This window comes from Pleurotus ostreatus (assembly GCF_014466165.1).
Source record: "Pleurotus ostreatus strain PC9 chromosome Unknown scaffold_4, whole genome shotgun sequence".
Lineage (NCBI taxonomy): Eukaryota > Fungi > Basidiomycota > Agaricomycetes > Agaricales > Pleurotaceae > Pleurotus > Pleurotus ostreatus.
This window is the reverse complement of record NW_023503159.1, coordinates 878,628-898,010: the sequence shown is the minus strand read 5'-3', so window position 1 is coordinate 898,010 and position 19,383 is coordinate 878,628. Positions and strand designations below refer to the sequence as shown.

At 51.5% G+C, this 19,383-nt stretch overlaps 8 protein-coding genes across 8 annotated transcripts; 2 read left to right on the top strand and 6 right to left on the bottom strand.

The window, feature by feature from the left end:
- Window positions 1-281: 281 nt before the first annotated feature.
- On the bottom strand, window positions 282-2,984 carry PC9H_006116 (uncharacterized protein; the record flags this gene model as incomplete). The annotated part of the gene is made up of 8 exons (XM_036775670.1): window positions 282-962; window positions 1,010-1,179; window positions 1,229-1,976; window positions 2,025-2,108; window positions 2,159-2,230; window positions 2,280-2,779; window positions 2,851-2,903; window positions 2,962-2,984. The coding sequence occupies 8 exons, from the start codon at window positions 2,982-2,984 to the stop codon at window positions 282-284; spliced, it is 2,331 nt and encodes a 776-aa protein (XP_036631689.1).
- A 793-nt stretch (window positions 2,985-3,777) lies between these two features.
- Window positions 3,778-6,528, bottom strand: PC9H_006115 (uncharacterized protein; the record flags this gene model as incomplete). Its single annotated transcript, XM_036775669.1, has 9 exons — window positions 3,778-4,098; window positions 4,132-4,509; window positions 4,559-4,725; window positions 4,775-5,522; window positions 5,571-5,654; window positions 5,705-5,776; window positions 5,825-6,344; window positions 6,395-6,454; window positions 6,506-6,528. The coding sequence occupies 9 exons, from the start codon at window positions 6,526-6,528 to the stop codon at window positions 3,778-3,780; spliced, it is 2,373 nt and encodes a 790-aa protein (XP_036631688.1).
- Window positions 6,529-6,935: 407 nt separating this feature from the next.
- MRPL16_2 (mitochondrial ribosomal large subunit component) lies at window positions 6,936-7,725 on the bottom strand (the record flags this gene model as incomplete). Its single annotated transcript, XM_036775668.1, has 4 exons — window positions 6,936-7,105; window positions 7,155-7,222; window positions 7,273-7,328; window positions 7,378-7,725. The coding sequence occupies 4 exons, from the start codon at window positions 7,723-7,725 to the stop codon at window positions 6,936-6,938; spliced, it is 642 nt and encodes a 213-aa protein (XP_036631687.1).
- Window positions 7,726-8,060: 335 nt separating this feature from the next.
- PC9H_006113 (uncharacterized protein) lies at window positions 8,061-9,527 on the bottom strand (the record flags this gene model as incomplete). Its single annotated transcript, XM_036775667.1, has 3 exons — window positions 8,061-8,138; window positions 8,201-8,337; window positions 8,399-9,527. The coding sequence occupies 3 exons, from the start codon at window positions 9,525-9,527 to the stop codon at window positions 8,061-8,063; spliced, it is 1,344 nt and encodes a 447-aa protein (XP_036631686.1).
- Window positions 9,528-10,016: 489 nt separating this feature from the next.
- On the bottom strand, window positions 10,017-11,474 carry SCS7 (fatty acid alpha-hydroxylase; the record flags this gene model as incomplete). The annotated part of the gene is made up of 8 exons (XM_036775666.1): window positions 10,017-10,060; window positions 10,114-10,211; window positions 10,262-10,289; window positions 10,343-10,464; window positions 10,514-10,845; window positions 10,893-10,974; window positions 11,027-11,147; window positions 11,198-11,474. 8 exons carry the CDS (start codon window positions 11,472-11,474, stop codon window positions 10,017-10,019), a joined length of 1,104 nt encoding a protein of 367 aa, XP_036631685.1.
- A 355-nt stretch (window positions 11,475-11,829) lies between these two features.
- On the top strand, window positions 11,830-14,581 carry PC9H_006111 (uncharacterized protein; the record flags this gene model as incomplete). The annotated part of the gene is made up of 15 exons (XM_036775665.1): window positions 11,830-12,194; window positions 12,245-12,329; window positions 12,381-12,715; window positions 12,770-12,800; window positions 12,853-12,928; window positions 13,088-13,283; window positions 13,342-13,377; window positions 13,432-13,493; window positions 13,563-13,572; window positions 13,628-13,795; window positions 13,848-13,957; window positions 14,017-14,033; window positions 14,094-14,117; window positions 14,174-14,359; window positions 14,435-14,581. The coding sequence occupies 15 exons, from the start codon at window positions 11,830-11,832 to the stop codon at window positions 14,579-14,581; spliced, it is 1,848 nt and encodes a 615-aa protein (XP_036631684.1).
- Window positions 14,582-14,724: 143 nt separating this feature from the next.
- On the bottom strand, window positions 14,725-15,611 carry PC9H_006110 (uncharacterized protein; the record flags this gene model as incomplete). Its single annotated transcript, XM_036775664.1, has 5 exons — window positions 14,725-14,898; window positions 14,958-15,035; window positions 15,092-15,285; window positions 15,333-15,419; window positions 15,473-15,611. The coding sequence occupies 5 exons, from the start codon at window positions 15,609-15,611 to the stop codon at window positions 14,725-14,727; spliced, it is 672 nt and encodes a 223-aa protein (XP_036631683.1).
- A 162-nt stretch (window positions 15,612-15,773) lies between these two features.
- Window positions 15,774-19,234, top strand: FAP1 (FKBP12-associated protein; the record flags this gene model as incomplete). The annotated part of the gene is made up of 9 exons (XM_036775663.1): window positions 15,774-16,468; window positions 16,519-17,450; window positions 17,517-17,780; window positions 17,838-17,976; window positions 18,039-18,134; window positions 18,188-18,550; window positions 18,607-18,679; window positions 18,731-18,786; window positions 18,835-19,234. The coding sequence occupies 9 exons, from the start codon at window positions 15,774-15,776 to the stop codon at window positions 19,232-19,234; spliced, it is 3,018 nt and encodes a 1,005-aa protein (XP_036631682.1).
- Between the last annotated feature and the right edge of the window lie 149 nt (window positions 19,235-19,383).

Here is a 19,383-nt window from a genome sequence, read left to right as displayed (position 1 = left end):
CGCTGTTTGCGTGATTTAGAAAGTCAGCTGACCGTGTTTTTGTATTTGCGCTATGTATCTTCATACTTAAGGAGGGGAGCTCAAGGAAACGAGCGAATGTTCACTCACCACAGAAGATGTACCCTAGGCTATACAATGGGCCAACACGCTTAGAACAATCTCAACGAGACGCGAATATCGTCGGGGTACCGCCATGACATTAGCAAATGCGCATTAAAGAACTATGTACTGTTTGAGGGTGTCAGGCGGTGAACACCTTCCGTAGTGTCTTCTCCTATCGGCTACGTCTTCCCGCTAGCCTTTTTTGAACGCCTGGACTTCGGCCTCTGTGCCTCAGCGTCCGGTTCATAGGCGTCGTCGTCACGCGGTCGCTTGAGTCGTGTTGGTTTAGCAATGTCTGCGGCGCCGGGAACACTTGTCATACTGGCAACGGGACGATGGTAAGTCACCAAGAGCGTATCGCCCCAAGTCGCCTGAGACTGTTTGACCTTTTCAAAGAAAATCACAAACCCCTGGTGAGCTTTGACATAGGATGAGAGGTCGGCCAAGCCGTTGGCCTTCCGCCGGTATGTGTACGCAACCACCATGAAGCTACGCAACACTTCCAAGGGGGCTGCTAGTTGCTGTAGCGGCGACAACAGGCACCCCATAAATTGCTGGGTGATGGTCTCTTCCAAAAATCTCAATCTAGCGAGTGGGGGTTCCATGAGGTTCTGGAATATCTTTCTCCCAAAGGCAATAGAAGGTTCATGGGAAACTCGGCAGGTTATGGTCCATACGAAAATCCACCAGATAGATTCCAAATCGTGCTGGAAATTGTACACAGTTGGAGGTTCTGGGTGTTGTGGAGCGCCGCCGTCTCTGAAATCATCATCCCCGAGCTCGGGTTCCTTCTCGGTGACAGACTGAGGCGCGATGTAGCGAGAACTGAGGATTTCGTGAGGCATGAAGTATGGTGTGCCCTACAAACTTGTTACAAGGCATCGCGGGCAACGAAGAAGAGACTTACGATTTTAGGGTCATCCCCCACATTGCGGTCTGAATCAGAGAACTGCCTTGCGTACTCCAGGTCGGACAATTTAACTTGCCATGGACTTGATGAGCTGCGGCGATGGGCCAGAATGTTGCCAGAACTAATATCTCTATGAACCCATCCGGCGCAATACATAAGGCGAAGCGCTGGTAGACGGGATGAGGTTGTATCCAATGAAAATAGAGGAAATCCTACCAACGACTGCCTGACTGAGGACGTCCGCAACCTCGCCTACGGTTCTAAGGTCACCCACAGCCTCGCATACCTCCCCAAAGACAACCCGATATTGTTTCCTCGGCGCAAACTCACGAGGACCCTCATCGAAGGTGATCTTGCTTTCGGTCGGGCAGGGAGTCCCGCTACCACCCCGATTTGACGTCGTCGGGAGCGCTAACGGTTCAACGGTGGAAAACAGCATGTGCTTTCTTTGCGAATTGGGAGAGCGAGGTTTAGTCCGCCTGCCTTCATAATCCGCCACGATTTCGATGAAATATTTCTTGTATCTGTCATTCCGTTCTAGGTCACTGATTGAAGGCCGCAACCTCTCGAAGGCAAGATATCGTGCGTCTTGCTTGTCACGGAAGAATTTCTGGATATCCTCAAAGATCTGAGACTGAATTTGAGCCTCAGTAAGTGCCGAATCCTCCAGCCAGACATCCTTCAATACACGGGAAGGCTCGCTGGGCGATAACACAGCGCCACTCGGATTGCATTCGACCACCTTCCACACCCGAGCCATACGACCAGTGATATTGTTCGAACGATACTCGGCTATGGAAGCGGTAGTGCGGAAGAAACGGTCGCGTTGTTGTCCCTGCTCGGTAGAGGGGATTCTGTATATATAGTCCCCTTTAGCGTCTCGCATGACCATCGGGTCATAGCCCAGCTCTTCCTCCGTGGCGAACAAGAAGGACATGAACACTTTGATCAGGAGTCGTGGGTTCTAGCGCAAAATTCAACTTGCGTACTGCATGGAGGGGATTGGACTGACTTCTACAAAATTGAAGGGCTCTGAGATCATCGAGTGCGACCGAGAATGATACCATAGAGTAACGCAGTCTTCGATAATGGTAATCTAGCGCAAGTCAGCCAGGAGACCAACGCAGCAGCAGCAGCGGGATTTACCCCATATGTGAACATGCGACAGACATCGTCATTCATGATCTGGACACTTGCCGACAAAGCTTGCTTGTTGTTCTAGACAATCGCTTGAATTGAGTTGGAACAGGCTTGAGATGCAACGTACCTCGGCCACTTGCGTGGAATTCAACCCGTATTCGAGGATACATGCAAGATGGGAGGTATCCAATGTCTTGCTCTCAGGATCCTCTGAGGTAAAGCATCCGTCGACCTTGTTGTCCGAGCCAGCAATTTGCGACTTGATGACGGTGTCAGGGCAAACGCGGAAGCTGAATCTGTTGCGCTTCCGTCCCTCGACAGGCACAGAAGCTATTGCGCGAGAAACATCATCGAGAAGTCTGTACGAGGGAGTCTCTGTCCCGTCAATCTTGCAAGGGGGAACCAAGACTTCGTGAAAACGGGGGTTTCCATCGACCTCAACCAAGATTTCCATCTTGGCAAGCGATTTATCCATTTGCTTGACGTCGTCTTCGGCGGGCTCAAATGGTAGATAATGCGGCATAAATGCCTCGACGCTGACGACGCTGAACTCCTCCTCCATCTGCTCAGCGATGTGGTCTCGAGGTTTGGCCACCTGTGTGTCCCCACCAGTGCTTCGAGTTGCTCCTACAGTCACTTTACTGAGAGTCGTTCACAAGGCTGACAACACGATTCTAGTAGCGACGCTCACAACTTACTTTGTGGACCCCCAGTGGACACTGGCGGACTCTTGGCTGGCGGACCTGTCAATCTGATGCGCGGTCATTGAAAATTGTGTGAGGCAAGATATTCAAAAGCAAGTAGCTCACCCGCTCCCTTGGACATCGCGCATAATTTGAGTCTAATTTGAGTCGATGTCAAGGGAGTTGCAAGTCAGCTAACCGTTTGTTCACCAAGTAACCGTGACTTGGCCCCTCTTAGCTCGACCCGTTCACTTCGCCCAAGAGTCGTTCGTTCGCTATAGTCTATTGTGATTCGGGTTGTGAGGGAGCAATGGATCACCTCGGATGAGACATGCCTAAGGCTCGCGTGCATGTTCTTCGCCATGTTCCCAGAATTCTATTTCATCACTTGTTTTTTGTGAATCGGAGTGGGAGTTGGAGAGATGGCGAACTTGGGTGCAAGCGGCTCCAACGCGAAGACCAGATACTAGGGTATATAGGCAGAGCAGCCCTCAAGCAACGTGTCAATAGCACTATTGAGAAGCGAGACACCATCCCAGTCCAGCTGGTGAATGACGGAGACATCTTTTCCAACTATCACAACCTACATAAATACGAGTTTCTCCGATACTCCCTCAGCAATTTGTCTAGTGCCCAGTTGTTCACCATCGGGAAGAACGAGGAGATATTCCCTCCTGGTTGTGAGGAGTCTGCGATGTTGGCAGGCTGAGCAAACTCGCTAGGTGTCATTGTGTCAAGTCCTTTTCAAACGCGTAGTGCTGAAAGTTGTGAACGTCTACTTGGTGGGTTCTAGCGTGAACATCAATCTTGCAGCTTCGCCGATATGTTGGCGAAAATGGGACATTGCGGATTCCAATAGTTGGGGTGAATTACATTGAATAACAAAAAAGATAACTTGCAATGCGCATCTGCCCATGCGAGCTAGAAGAAAGAGAATACCCCCTACTGAATACCTCGAGACCGTTTAGCACGCGTCGATTTCTTAGACCCCTCGCCTTTGCTGTTCGGCACGTAGTCGTCATCGTCCCGTGGCAATGTGCGCTTGCGTCGACTGGGTTTACGTCGAGTAGGATTTGAAATATTGGGGACTTGTTCGACATTGTTGAGGTCGGCGGTGCTGCCAACCTCTGCAATACTAGCAACAGGCTGATGGCTGGTCACCAACGCAGTACCACCCCAATTTGCTCGAGACAGGCCGATTGCTGGGAAGAACGCGTGGAAAATGTTATGAATGTGAATGTAGGATGAGAGGTTGGCCCAATCCTAATCCTTATGATGGTACATGTAGGCAGCCACCGTGTGGCTCCTCAATCTCTCTAACGGCGCTGCCAGCCGCTCTAGTGGTGGAAGCAAGCAGGTTCGGAGGGATGTCGTGATCGAGTCTTCAAAGCACGCCGATCTCTCGGATGAAAGGTCCATAGTGTTCTTGAAGATGCCTTGGCCAAACACTATTGAAGGCGGATGGGAAACTCGGCAGGTTATTGTCCAAAGGAAGATCCACCAGATGGATTCCAGGTCATGTTGGAAGTTGTATACGAGTGGCATTTGGGGTGCGGCAGGGTCCTCGGTATCTTGGAAAGTGTCGAAGTCAATCGTCGTATCCCGCGGGGGTAATGTAGGGAATTTGAGGTAGCGAGACCGGAGAATTTCGTGAGGCATGAAGTACGGAGTACCCTATGAACCTGTTACCGGGGTTTGTGCGTCAGTTGGAGAGGCGGCGTACCGTCTTCGGGTCTCTGCCTACATCACGCTCCAGATCAAAGGAGAACCGCCTGGAGTACTCCAGGTCAGACAACTTAACTTGCCACGCGCCGCCGCTGGGATGAGCCAGAATGTTGCCAGAACTAATATCTCTATGCACCCATCCGGCACAATACATAAGGCGAAGCGCTGGGAGACGGGGTGAGATTTTATCCATGAAAAGTGGAGGGAAACCTACCAACAACTGCCTGACTGAGGACGTCCGCAACCTCGCCTACGGTTCTAAGGTCACCCACAGCCTCGCATACCTCCCCAAAGACAACCCGATATTGTTTCCTCGGCGCAAACTCACGAGGAGTTTCATCCAAAGCGTCCTTGCTTTCGAGTGGGCGGGGAGTCCCGCTACCACCCCGATGTGCTGTCGTCGGAAGCGCTAACGGTTTGATAGTGGTGAAGAGCCTGCGCATCCTTTGTGAATTGGGGAGGAGTGGTTTAGTCCGTTTGCCTTCGTAATCCGTCATGATTTTGATAAAATACTTCTGGTATCTGTCCTCATGCTCCAATTCACTGATCGAAGGGTGCAGCTCCTCGAAGGCAAGATATCGCGCGTCTTGCTTGTCACGGAAGAACTTCTTGAGGTCCGCGAAGATCTGCGACTGAATCTGCGACTCAGTAAGTGCCGAATCCTCCAGCCAGACATCCTTCAATACACGGGAAGGCTCGCTGGGCGATAACACAGCGCCACTCGGATTGCATTCGACCACCTTCCACACCCGAGCCATACGACCAGTGATATTGTTCGAACGATACTCGGCGATGGAAGCAGTAGTGCGGAAGAAACGGTCGCGTTGTTGTCCCTGCTCGGTAGAGGGGATTCTGTATCTGTAGTCCCCTTTCGCGTCTCGCGTGACCATCGGGTCGTATCCCAGCTCCTCCTCCGTGGCAAACAGGAATGACATGAAGACTTTGATAAGGAGTTGTGGGTTCTAGTGCGAAAGTCAACTTGTGTACTGCATGGGGGAGACCTCACCGACTTTTACAAAACTGAAGGGCTCTGAAATCATTGAGTGCGACCGAGAATGATACCATAGAGTAACACGATCTTGGATAATAGTAATCTACTGCCAGTCAGACAAGAGACCAATACCACAGCAGCAGTGGGACCCACCCCATATGTGAACATGCGACGGACATCGTCATTCATGATCTGGACACTTGCCGACAGGGCTTGCTTGTTGTTCTACGAGGTTGCTTGAATCGAGTTGAAACAAGCTTAGAAAAGACGTACCTCAACCTCCTGCAAGCGGTTCAGCTTGTATTCGAGGATACACGCAAGACGAGAGGTATCCAATGTCTTGCTCTCAGGATCCTCTGAGGTGAAGCATCCGTCGACCCTGTTGTCCGAGCCAGCAATTTGCGACTTGATGACGGTGTCAGGGCAAACACGGAAGCTGAATTCGTTGCGCGTCCGTCCCTCGACAGGCACAGAAGCTATCGCCCTGGAAATATCCTCGAGAGGTCTGTACGAGGGAGTCTCTGTCCCATTAGCATTGCAAGGGGGGACCAGGAATTCGTGAAAACGGAGCTCTCCATCCACTTCAACCAAGACACTCAATTTCATCTCGGCAAGCGATTTCTCCATGTCCTTGACGTCGTCTTCGGTCGGCTCGAATGGTAGATAATGCGACATAAATGCCTCAACGCTGACGATGCTGAACTCCCCCTCCATCTGCTCGGCGATGTGGTCTCGAAGTTTACTTATTCCCGTATCCCCACCGGCGGTGCGAACTGTTCTTGGAGTCGTTTTGCTGAAAAACGTTCACAAAGCTGACAGCACGGTGTTACTAGCGATACTCACATCTCACTTTCCTGTGGAACCCCAGCGGCTGGTGGACCTTCGGGTGGCGGACCCGTTGATCTTCAGGGCGGTCATTGTATTAGGCGGGAGGTTCAGAAGCAAGCAACTCACCCGCTCGCTTGGCGATCTGCCATAATGTTTGATTTGAGAGTAGAAATGAGGTCCGTTCAGCGTTGAGTTATAGTACTGGTGGCAGTCATTGTAAGTCAATAAGTCAGCTGACCGAGACCGTGAGAACTCGGCGGAATGCCATGGTTTACACAACTCCCAACCCATTCGAAGGGTTGCTTCTGATTTCTGGAGCGATGCTCTCCCTACTCTCCCAATCTCTGCACTTCGTGAAGAACTTTGGGCACACCCAAGGCCACGGCGTATGTGAAAAGCCTTTCCTTAGCGTTCTCCTCGCCATTGCGACCGGGGTTGGCGTGCCCAAATAGCAAATTATACAAGCTCTTGACCTTATGCAATATCAAGCTCCCTTTATATCTCAATGATGGTTATATTTCTAGCAATATAATATATGATGGGATCTAGGAGTGGGTTATAGTGTTGGCTGTATTGGTGCGGCAGGTATGGTCGGGTTGTCACCTGCGAGAGATTCAGGCACTAAGGGCTTGGGTGGATGCAGAACGAGATTCCCCAAGCGAGGAGGGGTTGCCCGACTGATGAACTCCATTTTTGTTGGCAATTTATCCGCAGCCTGCCGCAAAGCTGTAAAGCAAAGTCAGCCGAGGATCCTCATAGTCAGTGGCAGCCGTACCATCTCTAGCAAGTTCCTCTCGGATCGGGGATCCGCCGATTTCGAAGATAACGCGTCCTTTTGGTACTCTGCAACGAACAATGAGCTCAAACTCATGCACAACAGACAGACAAATTACCGAGTAGCCCAGAACTCGAAAGTCCCTTTGCCTTTACCCATCCGAGTCTCGTTTCCCTGTCAAGTCATCAGCAAGTGCTCAATGCCGAGTATGAAAGGAAGCGACCTTGATGCAGACCGGAATATCCGGAAACACTCGCAAGTACACTTTGGCTCCCTTGATGATCTTAATTTTCCTCTTGATGACTTCTTCGGCTGTCGTGAGCTGTTTTGCGCTCAGTCTGACCCCGTTTCCTTTGATCCTGATGCCCCATTCTCCGTACGCGAGTGTCGTGCCTTTGGTCGAGCCTCCAATAGGTATGGGTATCCGGCCTTTATGCCGTTTGATATGCTTGACTTGTCGTGGAGCCAACTGGTGGCGTTGTCGGACAAAAGTGTTCAAGAATCCACCATGACCTTGGGTGCGCCCAAGGTTCTTCACGAAGTGTAGAGATTGGGAGAGTAGTGAGAGCATCGCAAAAGCCGTTTCTGTCCGTTCAGTCCATTCCGGTGAGTTCCCACAGTCTCGGTCAGCTGACTTACAGTTATAGGTCTACAACGCCAAAACGGCTTGGACCAAACCACATTTCGCCTCTCCGAGCGAAGATTATGGCAGATCATCAAGCGCGCGGGTGAGCTATTTGCCCTCGGATTCCCCATCTGATCTAATAACCACACCTAAGGTCGACAAGTCCCCCGACAGAAAAGGAACTATCTCATATCGACGATTTTGTAGTTGACTGTAACGAGCTCTCCGTCCCACTCTAGTCTCGCAGGGATCAAAGCGATAAGTTTATTGTGCAATATGTTTCAGAGAAGGTCAAGCTGGAAGAATCTATCTCTCGAGGTAATTGTTAGGGCGGATCTCTTGTACGGAAAGTCGAATATCTGCAGAGCACGAATTCAGATCCCTACGAACATCGAAGAGAGTAAGCTAAGAGCCAGCTGACCTTTCCTACATGCAATCCTGCGTTGATGCAGGCTCGCATAATTGCTTCATTGTCATATCTCGGTTCACCCATAACACGCACAGTCCTGGTGTCTGCCAAGAACGCATAGTGGATGGCGGACCTCAGCCACGCCATAGCTAAAGGCCGAACACGCATGAGCCAATGAAATCGGAAGGATAGAGTATTCGCGATACGTACAATATGCCACCCCTTTGAACTTGTCTTCGCCGGCCAGGACATGGATACCACGATCCCAATCATGTGCGGCGCCACCAACGTCTCCCCCTCCCATGTACTGGGAAAGATGATTTTCCTTGACCCAAAAGAATTCCAGATACCCCATGGGTTCGCCATCCCAACTCATTATTACGGGCATGACGTTAGGATCCTCCATTGCGTTGGTGATATATTTCCGATGATATTCAAGCGAGCCGTCTTCGCCCCATCCAGCGGCCACACGCGGGTTGTTGTGCCACCTGTGGAGCGACTCAAGATGATGCAAAGGCCCATCGACTGATGAAGAATCGTCGAGGCAGAAATAGCGGAATTCGAGGAATTTCTTGACCGAAGGGCAATATCTCCTGTACAAGAGCTCGCCGGGCGAGGGCTTCGGTGGGCGCAACGGATGCGAGGTTATGACAGATTCGCTGCGAGTGAAGGATTGTACGTAGGGGAAATGGACTGCAGCGGTGAGGTTATGTTGGAGCCAGCCTCGAGAATGGTACCCTATTGTTCCTGCGGCCTGCCAGAAAGTCGTTCTGCTGAGGAATAGGGCGTCGTCTTTCGTCTGCTCAGAAGAGGATGTCTGTTTCGCCCTTGTACGAACTGGCTTGATACCAAGGCCAGATCGGAGGATGTAGTTCGCTATTTCGTTGGCGTTCGCGAGGGAAGGGGAAAGGACGAGGGGGATGTGTTCCTGCTCATGGTAGGCCGTGAACAGCGCGCAGATAGTGGCCCAGACGTCAGGGATTGTGATAGCTGACTCGGGTGCAGGTGGTTCCAACGCGAAGACGGGGTACTTGGGTACGTGGGCAGCGGAGGCCTCAAATGACGTGCCAACTGCGCTGTTCAGAAGCGAAACGGCAGGCCGATCCAGTTTGCGGACGGTAGAGACATCTACTCCGCCTATCACAATTGTCGTTGATGGAAGATTGTCGGACACTCCCTCCGTGCGTCGTCGAGTACCAAGCTGACTACCATCGGGGAGAACGAGGAGATGCTCCGTCGCCGGCTGCGAGGAGTCTGAAACGTCGACGAGCCGGGAAAACTCGCTTGGTATCAAGGTCCTTTGCAGCGCTAGCAAACGACGCGTCGCGTTTGTGTTCATTTCGTATTCGTATGCGTTCAACTTCGGGCGGGGTGGCGAGCGGTGAAAAAAGCTGGAAGCCGGTGGAGACTCGCCATCATATATCTACCATGTACCTTCAATGCATGCGGCATCGGCATTAGATGGGTGCCATCCATATGCAAAGGCCCAAATCACGGAAAACATCTGGGATGGTTTCGGGAAACAGGGGCGCGCCAAGATCTCTGTATCATGTGCGTCGGGGATAATCTGATAAGATAAATTTTCATCGCGCACCTGGTCCTGTCTTAAATGATCCGAACACCAGCATCGTCCGCGCCTGGCCAACACGTCAGAAATGCGCCATCTCAAAGCCCGACCAAATCACACCACAACTTGACATTACTCAAGTTGCTGCACATAGTAAAATAGCAACAAATATTATTCGCCAAGGGTATATTAAGAATAAGAAATACCGAGGAAATCCGAAAGCCCCTACATGTAGATGGATTACAACTCTTAACACTGAGTCTATACAGGGAGGACAGTGTTGAAGACATAATCCCATACTTTACCTATGAACACGGGTAAGTGCGATGATAAGGGGCACTCGGAAGGATAGACTCACTGGTTACTCCAAATCCAAGCTCGAAATTCTTGTAGTGGTGGGCAAGGTGGTATTTCTTCATCTCCTTCATGTATTGGGGCAATTTGGTGTGGTGTAGTCTATACGGGCGTTAGCTAGTACCGCAAGGATAGACGATCGGGGCACATACGCGTAGTGCATGCAATCGTACAAGACATCTAGGGAAAAGAAAACGTTTAGTCAGCGGACGAAAGGAACCGAGTTAACCTACAGAAAGTGAAAGCTCCCGCAATGATGCCGTTGGCCACCGCAACTGGGAAGAGTTTGTACGCGAGTTGCGTGAAAGGGAACTGCAACGCAGCGAACAGCGTCGGAGGCATGACAAGCCGCAGTCTACTTCAAGTTAGCAAACAACAAGCCTATTAGTAACGCGGAGGTTTACCTGTCCATGGGAAGATAGTGGTGAACGCCGTGCAACAGGAAGTGCAACGTGAGGAAAGGCGGGCTGTCCGGCAGGTAGTCATCGATGTGGAATAGGAAGCGGTGGAGGGTGTATTCCAGGATCGTCCATATGATATTTCCAAGGAAGAAACAGATCATGGTTTTCGTCACGGTTTGCGGAGACACCAGCAGCAGAGCGCGAAGCGGCAGTCGAGGGTCCACCCAGAAGTCGGCAATTGGTCCAGTGAATTGGAGAAGGGACCGCAGGAAGAGGTAGCCTGCAATTGGGAGCCAGAAGATAGGTACGACATACCAGACGGTACGGGTAAAGCTCTGCCCCAACAGTAAGTTGAATGTAACTTCAAAGCAGATGAACTCACTTCGAGAACGTCCGGGCCGAACAAACGCGCAGACTCTGCGAGGTGTCGCGGCTGATGAACTTGCTTGAGATAATATGATTTACTTTATGGCTAGCTGTCAGCGATTGCCCCAAACGTAGACGCATAATATATACCTGAAGTTGGCCTGCCAAACTTGGCGAAGCAAGGGCTTGCGCAAGTCCAAGAACTGGTTTTTTTCATAATCTTCTGCTTCGTTGGTATCATCTGGATGGAAATCGTCCGTGGCTTCCCAGTCTGTGCGCTAACTGAGCATCTGGCTTAGATGGAATTGGTAACCGACGCACCGTCGCTAACCGTCAACTCTCCCGTTCCCAGTCGACCGATCACATATTCCGCCATCATCTCGTAGGCGGAATCGGAGTGCTCGTGTTCGTCGGCGTCCTTCATAACCTCTGTAATCTCCGTCCCGCCGTATTTCAGAATTAGGTCGTCGCCTCCGGGATGGTCAGGCAAAAACGACGTAACATCGTAAATCTTTTGGCCGCGAATGACCCAGCAGCTCGACGACGTGTTGTGCGCCGCGACATCTTCCTCGGTATAGATGCGAACTCGTTTCAACATGATGGTCAAGAGCAACGAGAACTGCTAGGAAAATCCAGGCGCAAGGCGGCGTTCTGGCGCGATATAATTGCATTAGTCATATTCCAGTACGTGATCGAAGGTTAGGGGCGACTTCAATTCCAGTTATCCTCTACTGCACCTGCCCTTTTCCCAGTGCTTCGCTACCAGCCTCGATACACTTCGCCATGGAGTACACGTTTGCATCCTAGCATGGCCCCGACCTTTTAGTGGGCGCTCACTGAAAAGTTTGTGGTAGGGTTGTCCTTATGTAACCCCCTTTTGACTAAGGCGTTCGTACCAGAAGGGATCCGGGTGGATCTGGCTTTGGCTGGCTACTACTAGAATCCCCTCGCCGATGTTTCCTATACGACGCTCTGCCGGGCGGATTCGACATGCTGCTGCGAAAATCCATGCCAAGCGGACCCTTCTTACCCATTCATATGTTGAAGGCCCATTGCATCCACCATTATCGACCGCGACACTCCCGCAGTTCTTCGACACGGAAGTCTTACCTCGTTATGCCGAACGCCCGGCTCTAGTATGTCGCACCGAGAGTCCTCGAGTTCATGGGGGATCAGTTTCATGGGCGCAAGATGGTGCGCCTCATCTTGCTTGGGACTTTCAGGAATTCGACAGACACATCAACGCGCTGGCGAGGGGATTATTGAGCATGGGTGTGCGGAAGGGGGACAGAGTTGGCGTGCTCATGGGGAATAACAGGTACGCCCAGACGTCGTTTCTCGCGTCTGCGTGCACTTACGTCGAATTAGTGCCTATGCAACCCTTCAGTGGGCTTGTGCATCTATTGGAGCAATTTTGGTGACAATTAACCCAGCGTATCGTCTGCACGAACTTGTGTGTATACTCTGCGCAAGGCTCTAAAGCTCGTCTGCTGAATTTGAATAGGTAAAGACCCTGACCCTGGTTGGTGTGAAGCATTTGTTTGTTGTTCCGAGCATACGGAGCTCTGCGTACGTCGAAATGCTCGCCTCAGCTTATCCTGACCTTCGTGAATCCCGTCCTGGGTCCATTCAAGAAGAAGCACTCCCAGAGCTTCGTAACCTAGTCGTGTTCGATAAGTCAGGGAACCTCGAAGAAAAGTTAGACAAGCTGGAAGTCAAGTGCGCGGTCGACTGGCGCGAGATTATGGCATGGCGGGAAGACACATCAGAGGCGCGGATGCAACACGAAATAACACATTCTCTTGAGAAAGACGATGTCATAAACCTGCAATTTACGAGGTTAGCTTCTATCTCGGTGGTTATTGTTTAATGTATTGAGAACAACGTGGCAAGCGGAACAACGGGACTTCCTAAGGCAGTATCGGTATGAATGTCTCACTGGGTGGCCTGGCGCAAAATAATCATTCTCGTCCTAGTTAACCCATTCAAACCTTCTCAACAATGGGTTGTCTATAGGGAGATGTATGAACCTCTCTGAAGTCGACGTTCTCTGTATGTCCCTCCCACTTCGTCCTGTGACAGTGATAACCCTAGCTAATGCTGTACGGTAGGCAATGTTCCTCCACTGTTCCATTGCTTTGATAAGTCCATTTCGTCACAACCATCTTGTCTTCCATCTTACCTTCGCCTTGGCTCTACGTCTCGTCTTAGGTAACTTGGCAGCATGGACCCACGGCGCGTGCATAGTTTACGCCTCTGACATTTACGACCCCAAATTGATCGTCGACGCTGTCTCTGAAGAGAGATGTACCGCCTTGCACGGCGTTCCTACACATTTCTTGGGCGTCCTAGCCGAGGTCGAGAAGAGACGTGCAGAGGGTGAGATTCTTGACTTCAGCCGGCTTCGGTATGTTTCAGGTAAAATTCCGTTTCACCCGCCTATCTGACGCGTCGCGGCAACGTAGGACGGGGATAGCGGCCGGTTCACCCATTCCCATCGAGTTGAGCCTGTTGTCGTACGATGCAACCGCTTCGTGACTGATTGCCCCACGTAGCTTGATGAGGAGCCTTATCTCTAAGTTGAACCTTCGGGACCTCACAAACGCATTTGGCATGAGTGAGCCACCTTCGTTGTCTAGCGTTGACTTTGCAGTTGATTGAATGATTCGCGTAAACGCGTTTCTAGCTGAGACAAGGTGTGTCCTTCTCTTTAGTCATTGAAACCGATGCACATACGTCCGATTCTCACAGTCCAGTGTCGTTCCAAACCACTCCCGCCGACCCCATTCTCAAACGGGTCGAGACAGTTGGGAGGGTCCAGCCGCACGTCAAGGCCAAACTCATCGATGAAGAAGGTAAGGTAGTGCCGGTGGGAACGCCAGGGGAAGTGTGTATAGCGGGATACCTGCTTCAGAAAGGGTCTGCTCTGCTCTTAATATCATCACGGTTCCTAGCTGACACCCGCCTTTAGATATTGGGAAGACGAGGAACAGACTCGTGCAGTAATGCGATGGGAGGGAGACACGCTGTGGATGCATACTGGCGACGAAGGGATCATGGATGAAGAAGGCTATTTGAGGAGTAAGCTGTCTCTACTATGAGTTAACCGTTGGTCCCTCATACCAACGTCTTCATTCTAGTTGTCGGGAGACGCAAGGTAATTCTTAAAGACCGCTGTAAGCTCCTGTAGTGATTGAGCCGTTGTGGAACTTTGCAGGATATCATCATTCGTGGAGGAGAGGTATATCGTCTACTCGCTCTTCACACATATAGGTGCATTGAACATCTCTTCATCAGAATCTTTTCCCAGTACAAATCGAGAACGCCCTAACCGAGAATCCGTCCATACGGGAAGCCGCCGTAGTCTCCGTCCCAGATCCCAAATACGGTGAAGTAGTCGGGGCGTGGATCGTGCGCGAGGCGAATACTCACATTGATCGCGACGAAGTGCGGCGGACTGTTGCGGAAAGCATGAACCCCCAGGTTCGTCCCCCTCCCACATCCTTGCATGAACTGTATCTCGCTTGATTTATATGCTCATACATTTCTGTGTCCTAGAATGCACCTGCATGGGTATGGTTCATTGGCGAAGATGGTACCGAACCAGAGCTCCCTAAGACGGCCAGCGGCAAGGTCATGAAGCACGTTCTCCGCAATTGGGCAAGAGACCTATCAAGTAGGAGTATAGGTAGTGTCAGACTTTAAGTAGCACTTGATGATTTGTCCTTCATTCACTAGCTTCACATCTGCAATACTTAGTACTCAGGGAGGCAATTGCAAGGTATGCTGGTATTAACAATGGATACAAACACGTCTAAAGGGCAAGGGGCATGAAAGGTACAAAGAGATTACACGCGTGTATGCTTGAATGCACCGATGGCAGTAAGAACAAGGTTGATACACTGAGCTCTTGCGATGTTAGCAGCTTCAGTACCAGGGTAATATCCGCTAACATATGCCCTCAGGGGCTCGTCCTCTAGCCCGTTGACTGCATCCAATGAGTGGAGGGAGGGGAGATTGTGCTAATGTGCGGAGGATAAAATGAGAAAAATAAGCAAGATTGAACGGAGTGACAACCTACAGGTGCAGTGACAGGATCATCAAAATTAGCAAACGGAACACTTTCAAAGGCACCGGAGGGGCTATTGCTGTTCCTAGCCTATGTATATGCACATTCAGATGAGCAACTAGTAGAAGAAAATGTTGGCGTCTTACAATGGCAGCGAGACGCCTGCTGCACCTAACCTCTTTACCGAGGTCTTCCCTAACCTGTTGCATATCCGCACGAAGACCTTGCATATCCGCACGAAGGCCTTGCATCTCCGCACGAAGACCTTGCATATCCGCATGAAGGCGAGCTTCAACAGGGGCTAGGGCTTCTCGTAACGCAGCCACCAGATCCAGCTGCACTAAAGACAAGTCAGGAGAGAGCTTCAGAAGGAACGTGCATACATACCAGTTCTAGTACCAATGATTTGTGCGGCATATACTGCTGAATTGCAAAGATCTTCATGGGTGATGAAGGGGCCGCCAGTATGGTGTTCTACATTGCCGTACTGAGACAAGACTGGTCAATGACAGGTATTGTTCCCTCACCGTACAACCTTGCAGTCTCATAGGCCAAGAACCAAGCTTTTGCCACATCTGCAGTCACTGGCGGATCCGAAGGTGGTGGAGGGAAGATCCTGTCTAGAACCTGGTGGCCGCTCGCGGATAGTACAGGTAATTGGATCATGGTGGTTTGAATAAAGGAGGAGGGATAGGGAGCAATCTGGGTCTACAGGGGTAGAGGCGTGAGAAAGTTCGGAGGAGACTGCTGGATCCCAATCACGGACTCAGTGTATCGGCTCCATGCCACAATCGCCGACCTACGCAGGAATCCTTCTAACCATCAACTATGGATGATTCTACTGCTTCAGGCCCTCGCCGCAATAGACGGCATCGTCCCCGAAAGGAGCCTAACCAGGGTGTCTCTGGATCAGGGCATACAGAGCATGGGATTGGACACGGCGGAGGCGTAGAGCAGGACACGTCGTCTGGAAATCAGGCACCAGCTACGCAGAGCGCGCCCAACCCCAATCGCAGGAGGAGAAACAAACCTCCAGCAACAAGACAGCCTGCAGACAGGAAACCTCCGGACTATAGTCCGTCCAGGTCAGCCACCCCCGATCTAAAGGGAAGGAAACGGCGAGCGCAATTCAACAACTCGTTGACCGACTCTCCTGCTCAACTGGAAAACTCGCGACCACAACCTGCTGCTCACGTAAATAGAGCGCGCTTGAAGAAGCCAGCTGGGGACGATCTCACTTCCAAGCTAATTTATACGCTTAGCACTCCCCCGTATGCCGACTGCCCGATCTGCTTTGCGGCTATCCATCCTGCGCAACCTATATGGTCGTGTCTGCCATCTGTTAATGATGGGCCCTCTTGCTGCTATACACCCTTCCATCTGAAATGCATACGATCTTGGGCGGGGAAATCCGTGAAGGACATTGAGGCGGCATATGCAGCACGAGGGGAGGAAGGAAAGTCTGGGGAATGGCGATGTCCTGGATGCCAGAAGAGACGAGAAGAAGTTCCAGCACGTTATCAGTACGTGGCAGTATTGCGTTGTTCATGCGAGTTGTACTGACTGTTGGTAGATGCTTTTGTGGCTCGGTAGCTTCCCCTCAACGCACACAACTTGCTACCCCTCATTCGTGTGGCAATTCATGCTCTCGGCCCCGCAGCGTATATCAGAACCCAACAAACGGCGATAACCCCGCGTGTACCCACCCGTGCCCTCTGCTTTGCCATCCGGGCCCATGCCCTCCGTGTCAGGTTACTATCCACATGCGATGTCATTGTGGTAAGGATGAAAAGACATTCAAATGCCGACAACTAGCCAAAGCTGCCGAAGCGACTGACGTACGATGTTGCGAGCAGAAATGCGCCAAACTACTGAATTGCGGAAAACATCAGTGTGCACGCATTTGCCACCCAGGACCTTGTCAACCTTGTGACATTCAAGTGACGAAGCGTTGCTGGTGTGGTCGGGAAACGAAAGACGAGATCTGCGGGGAAAACCTGTCGGAGAGGTATGCGTGCACGAATACGTGTGCGAAGGTGTACCTATGCGGAGTGCATTCCTGCGAACGCACTTGCCATCTAGAACATCTCGATAATTCGGGAGGGGAGATTTGTCCCTTCGACCCCAGCGTGCTGCGTCACTGTCCTTGTGGTAAAGTTGAGCTTACGTCCTCGTCCCTGTGGCCCCTGCCACTTCTCTCTCAATCTTCTCGCCTGCCGCGCTCTTCATGCAGCGATCCAGTCCCAACATGCACGTCCCAATGCCTGAAGAATCTCTCTTGCTCTCATCAATGTCAAGTCCCTTGTCATCTCCGCGATTGTCCTCCCTGTCAAGAGCTCGTTGAGCGATCTTGTAGATGTGGCGGGACTCGCAAACAAATCCCATGCTCTCAGCTCTACGATCCGCAAACTGGGGTCGAATTGGAGGTTTTGTGTGACAAGCCTTGCGGAGCGTTCCGAGCCTGCGGGAAGCATGAATGCAAACGTATATGCTGCCCCCTTGCTGGTTTCGCCATGGGCCAAGGGAAAACGAAGGGACGTCGTCGTGGGGTCGCGAATCAAGGCGATACAGAACTAGACCTTGCTGCCATCGGCGGACTACATGAATGCGACCTGATCTGTGGAAAACCTTTACCTTGCGGAAACCACAAATGCGAAGCGCGCGATCACAGGGGGGCATGTCCGCCGTGTTTGAGGAGCTCATTCAATGAGATTGTGTGTCACTGCGGGAGGACGGTGCTGGATCCCCCTATTCCTTGTGGGACGGTGCTGAGTTGCCAGTTCCCTTGTGTGCGTCCCCCACCGCCATGCGGACATCCCAGAGTACCGCACGCGTGTCACGGGAGGGTCGAAGATAGATGGGAAGAGGAATCGGTGGAGGGAACTCATGCAGATGGGGCAAGACCAATCTCTAGGTGCCCGCCATGCCCACATTTGGTCACAAAGCCTTGTGCTTGCGGCAAGAAGATGGTTCCGAACGTACGATGCTCTACCGCACCAGACAAGGTGAGATGCGGGGGCGTCTGTGGGAAGTGAGTGTTTCACGTCTCATCTCGACTGATGGGACAACATTGCTGACTTTTGCATGGCGCAGGCTGATGGAATGCGGATTCCATCGCTGCGATCGCGGCTGTCATCCTGGCCAGTGCGGGGATTGCTTAGCGTCCTGTGGCAAGGCGAGAAGGTTATGGTGCGTGCGTTTGGAGTCCTCGATTCGCAATCAGTAGCTGATGAAATGGATAGTCTCCCTCTCCATCATCCGTGTACCTTGCCCTGTCACGCACCTTCCGCGTGTTCGGAGGCAGAGCCATGTCAAGCCATTATAACTGTATCTTGTCCGTGTGGCCGAATCAAACAAGCGGTTCATTGTGGCCGAAATGCGAACCAACCTACCGCGGCCTCTGACGAATCCTCTCGGGGCAATACACCAAAATGTAATAGTGAATGCGCAATCGCGAAGCGCAACGCCCGTCTCGCTGATGCTTTAGGGATCAACCCTCAATCCCGCGCGGCGGAAAAAGCAGAAGTCAACTATAGCAATGAGTTAGTGTCATTTGCGAAGTCTGACGCCAAGTTTCTTGCTCTCGTAGAAAGAACTTTCACGGAGTATGTGTCGTCGCTCTTGACTCTCGCGGGTTCAGCTTACCTTATTCCTTCGCCAGCTTCGTGAACGGAGAAAAGAAGAACCAAGTGCTTCCTCATATGCCTGTTGAACGGCGGCAATTCGTTCACGATGTAAGCTAACTGCTCGAAACCACGCCTTTCCTTGCTTATCTATCATCTCAGTTGGCAGCACTCTATAGGATAGACACACAAATGATCGACCAGGAACCATATCGAAGGTGAGACTTGATGTCCAAGTTGAAGCCCCTTGTTCAACGCCTCATCAGTGTGCAACTCCTTCGGCGAGTCGATACTCGTATCCCAGCTATTACACTGTCAACGTATATCGCCGCCAACAAATCAACAACCTCAAACCTTGGGAAGCTGACGGACATGAGCCTGCGATCAGGATCATCATCATGGCGTAGTACGCCCACTATTACACCCACGACAACTCCGCGTTCTTCCGTGGCTCCTGTTCCCAATATATCCGATGTAGGTACCTCGGCAAGAGTGTGGGGTGCAACTTTGCAGCAAGCCTTGAACAGGGCTTCCCCCAAGCCATCATCCGGAACCGTCCCTCATTCCCGCGCCACTACCCCCGCCCCTCCTCCTCCTCCTCCTCCCACGTCAACAGCAAATGAACCTACCACCCCGGTGCCTGCAGATTGGGAAGATGATGTGTAGTTAAGATGATAGGAATGTGAATAGCGCACCGTCAATTCAAGCCTGATTTTGGCTGACTACAGATACCTGCGACGTGACCCAACAAGTCGAACGGAGTAGGATACCGGGCACAGATAGATGAGTTGCTTTGGGAATTTAACATCGTGCCC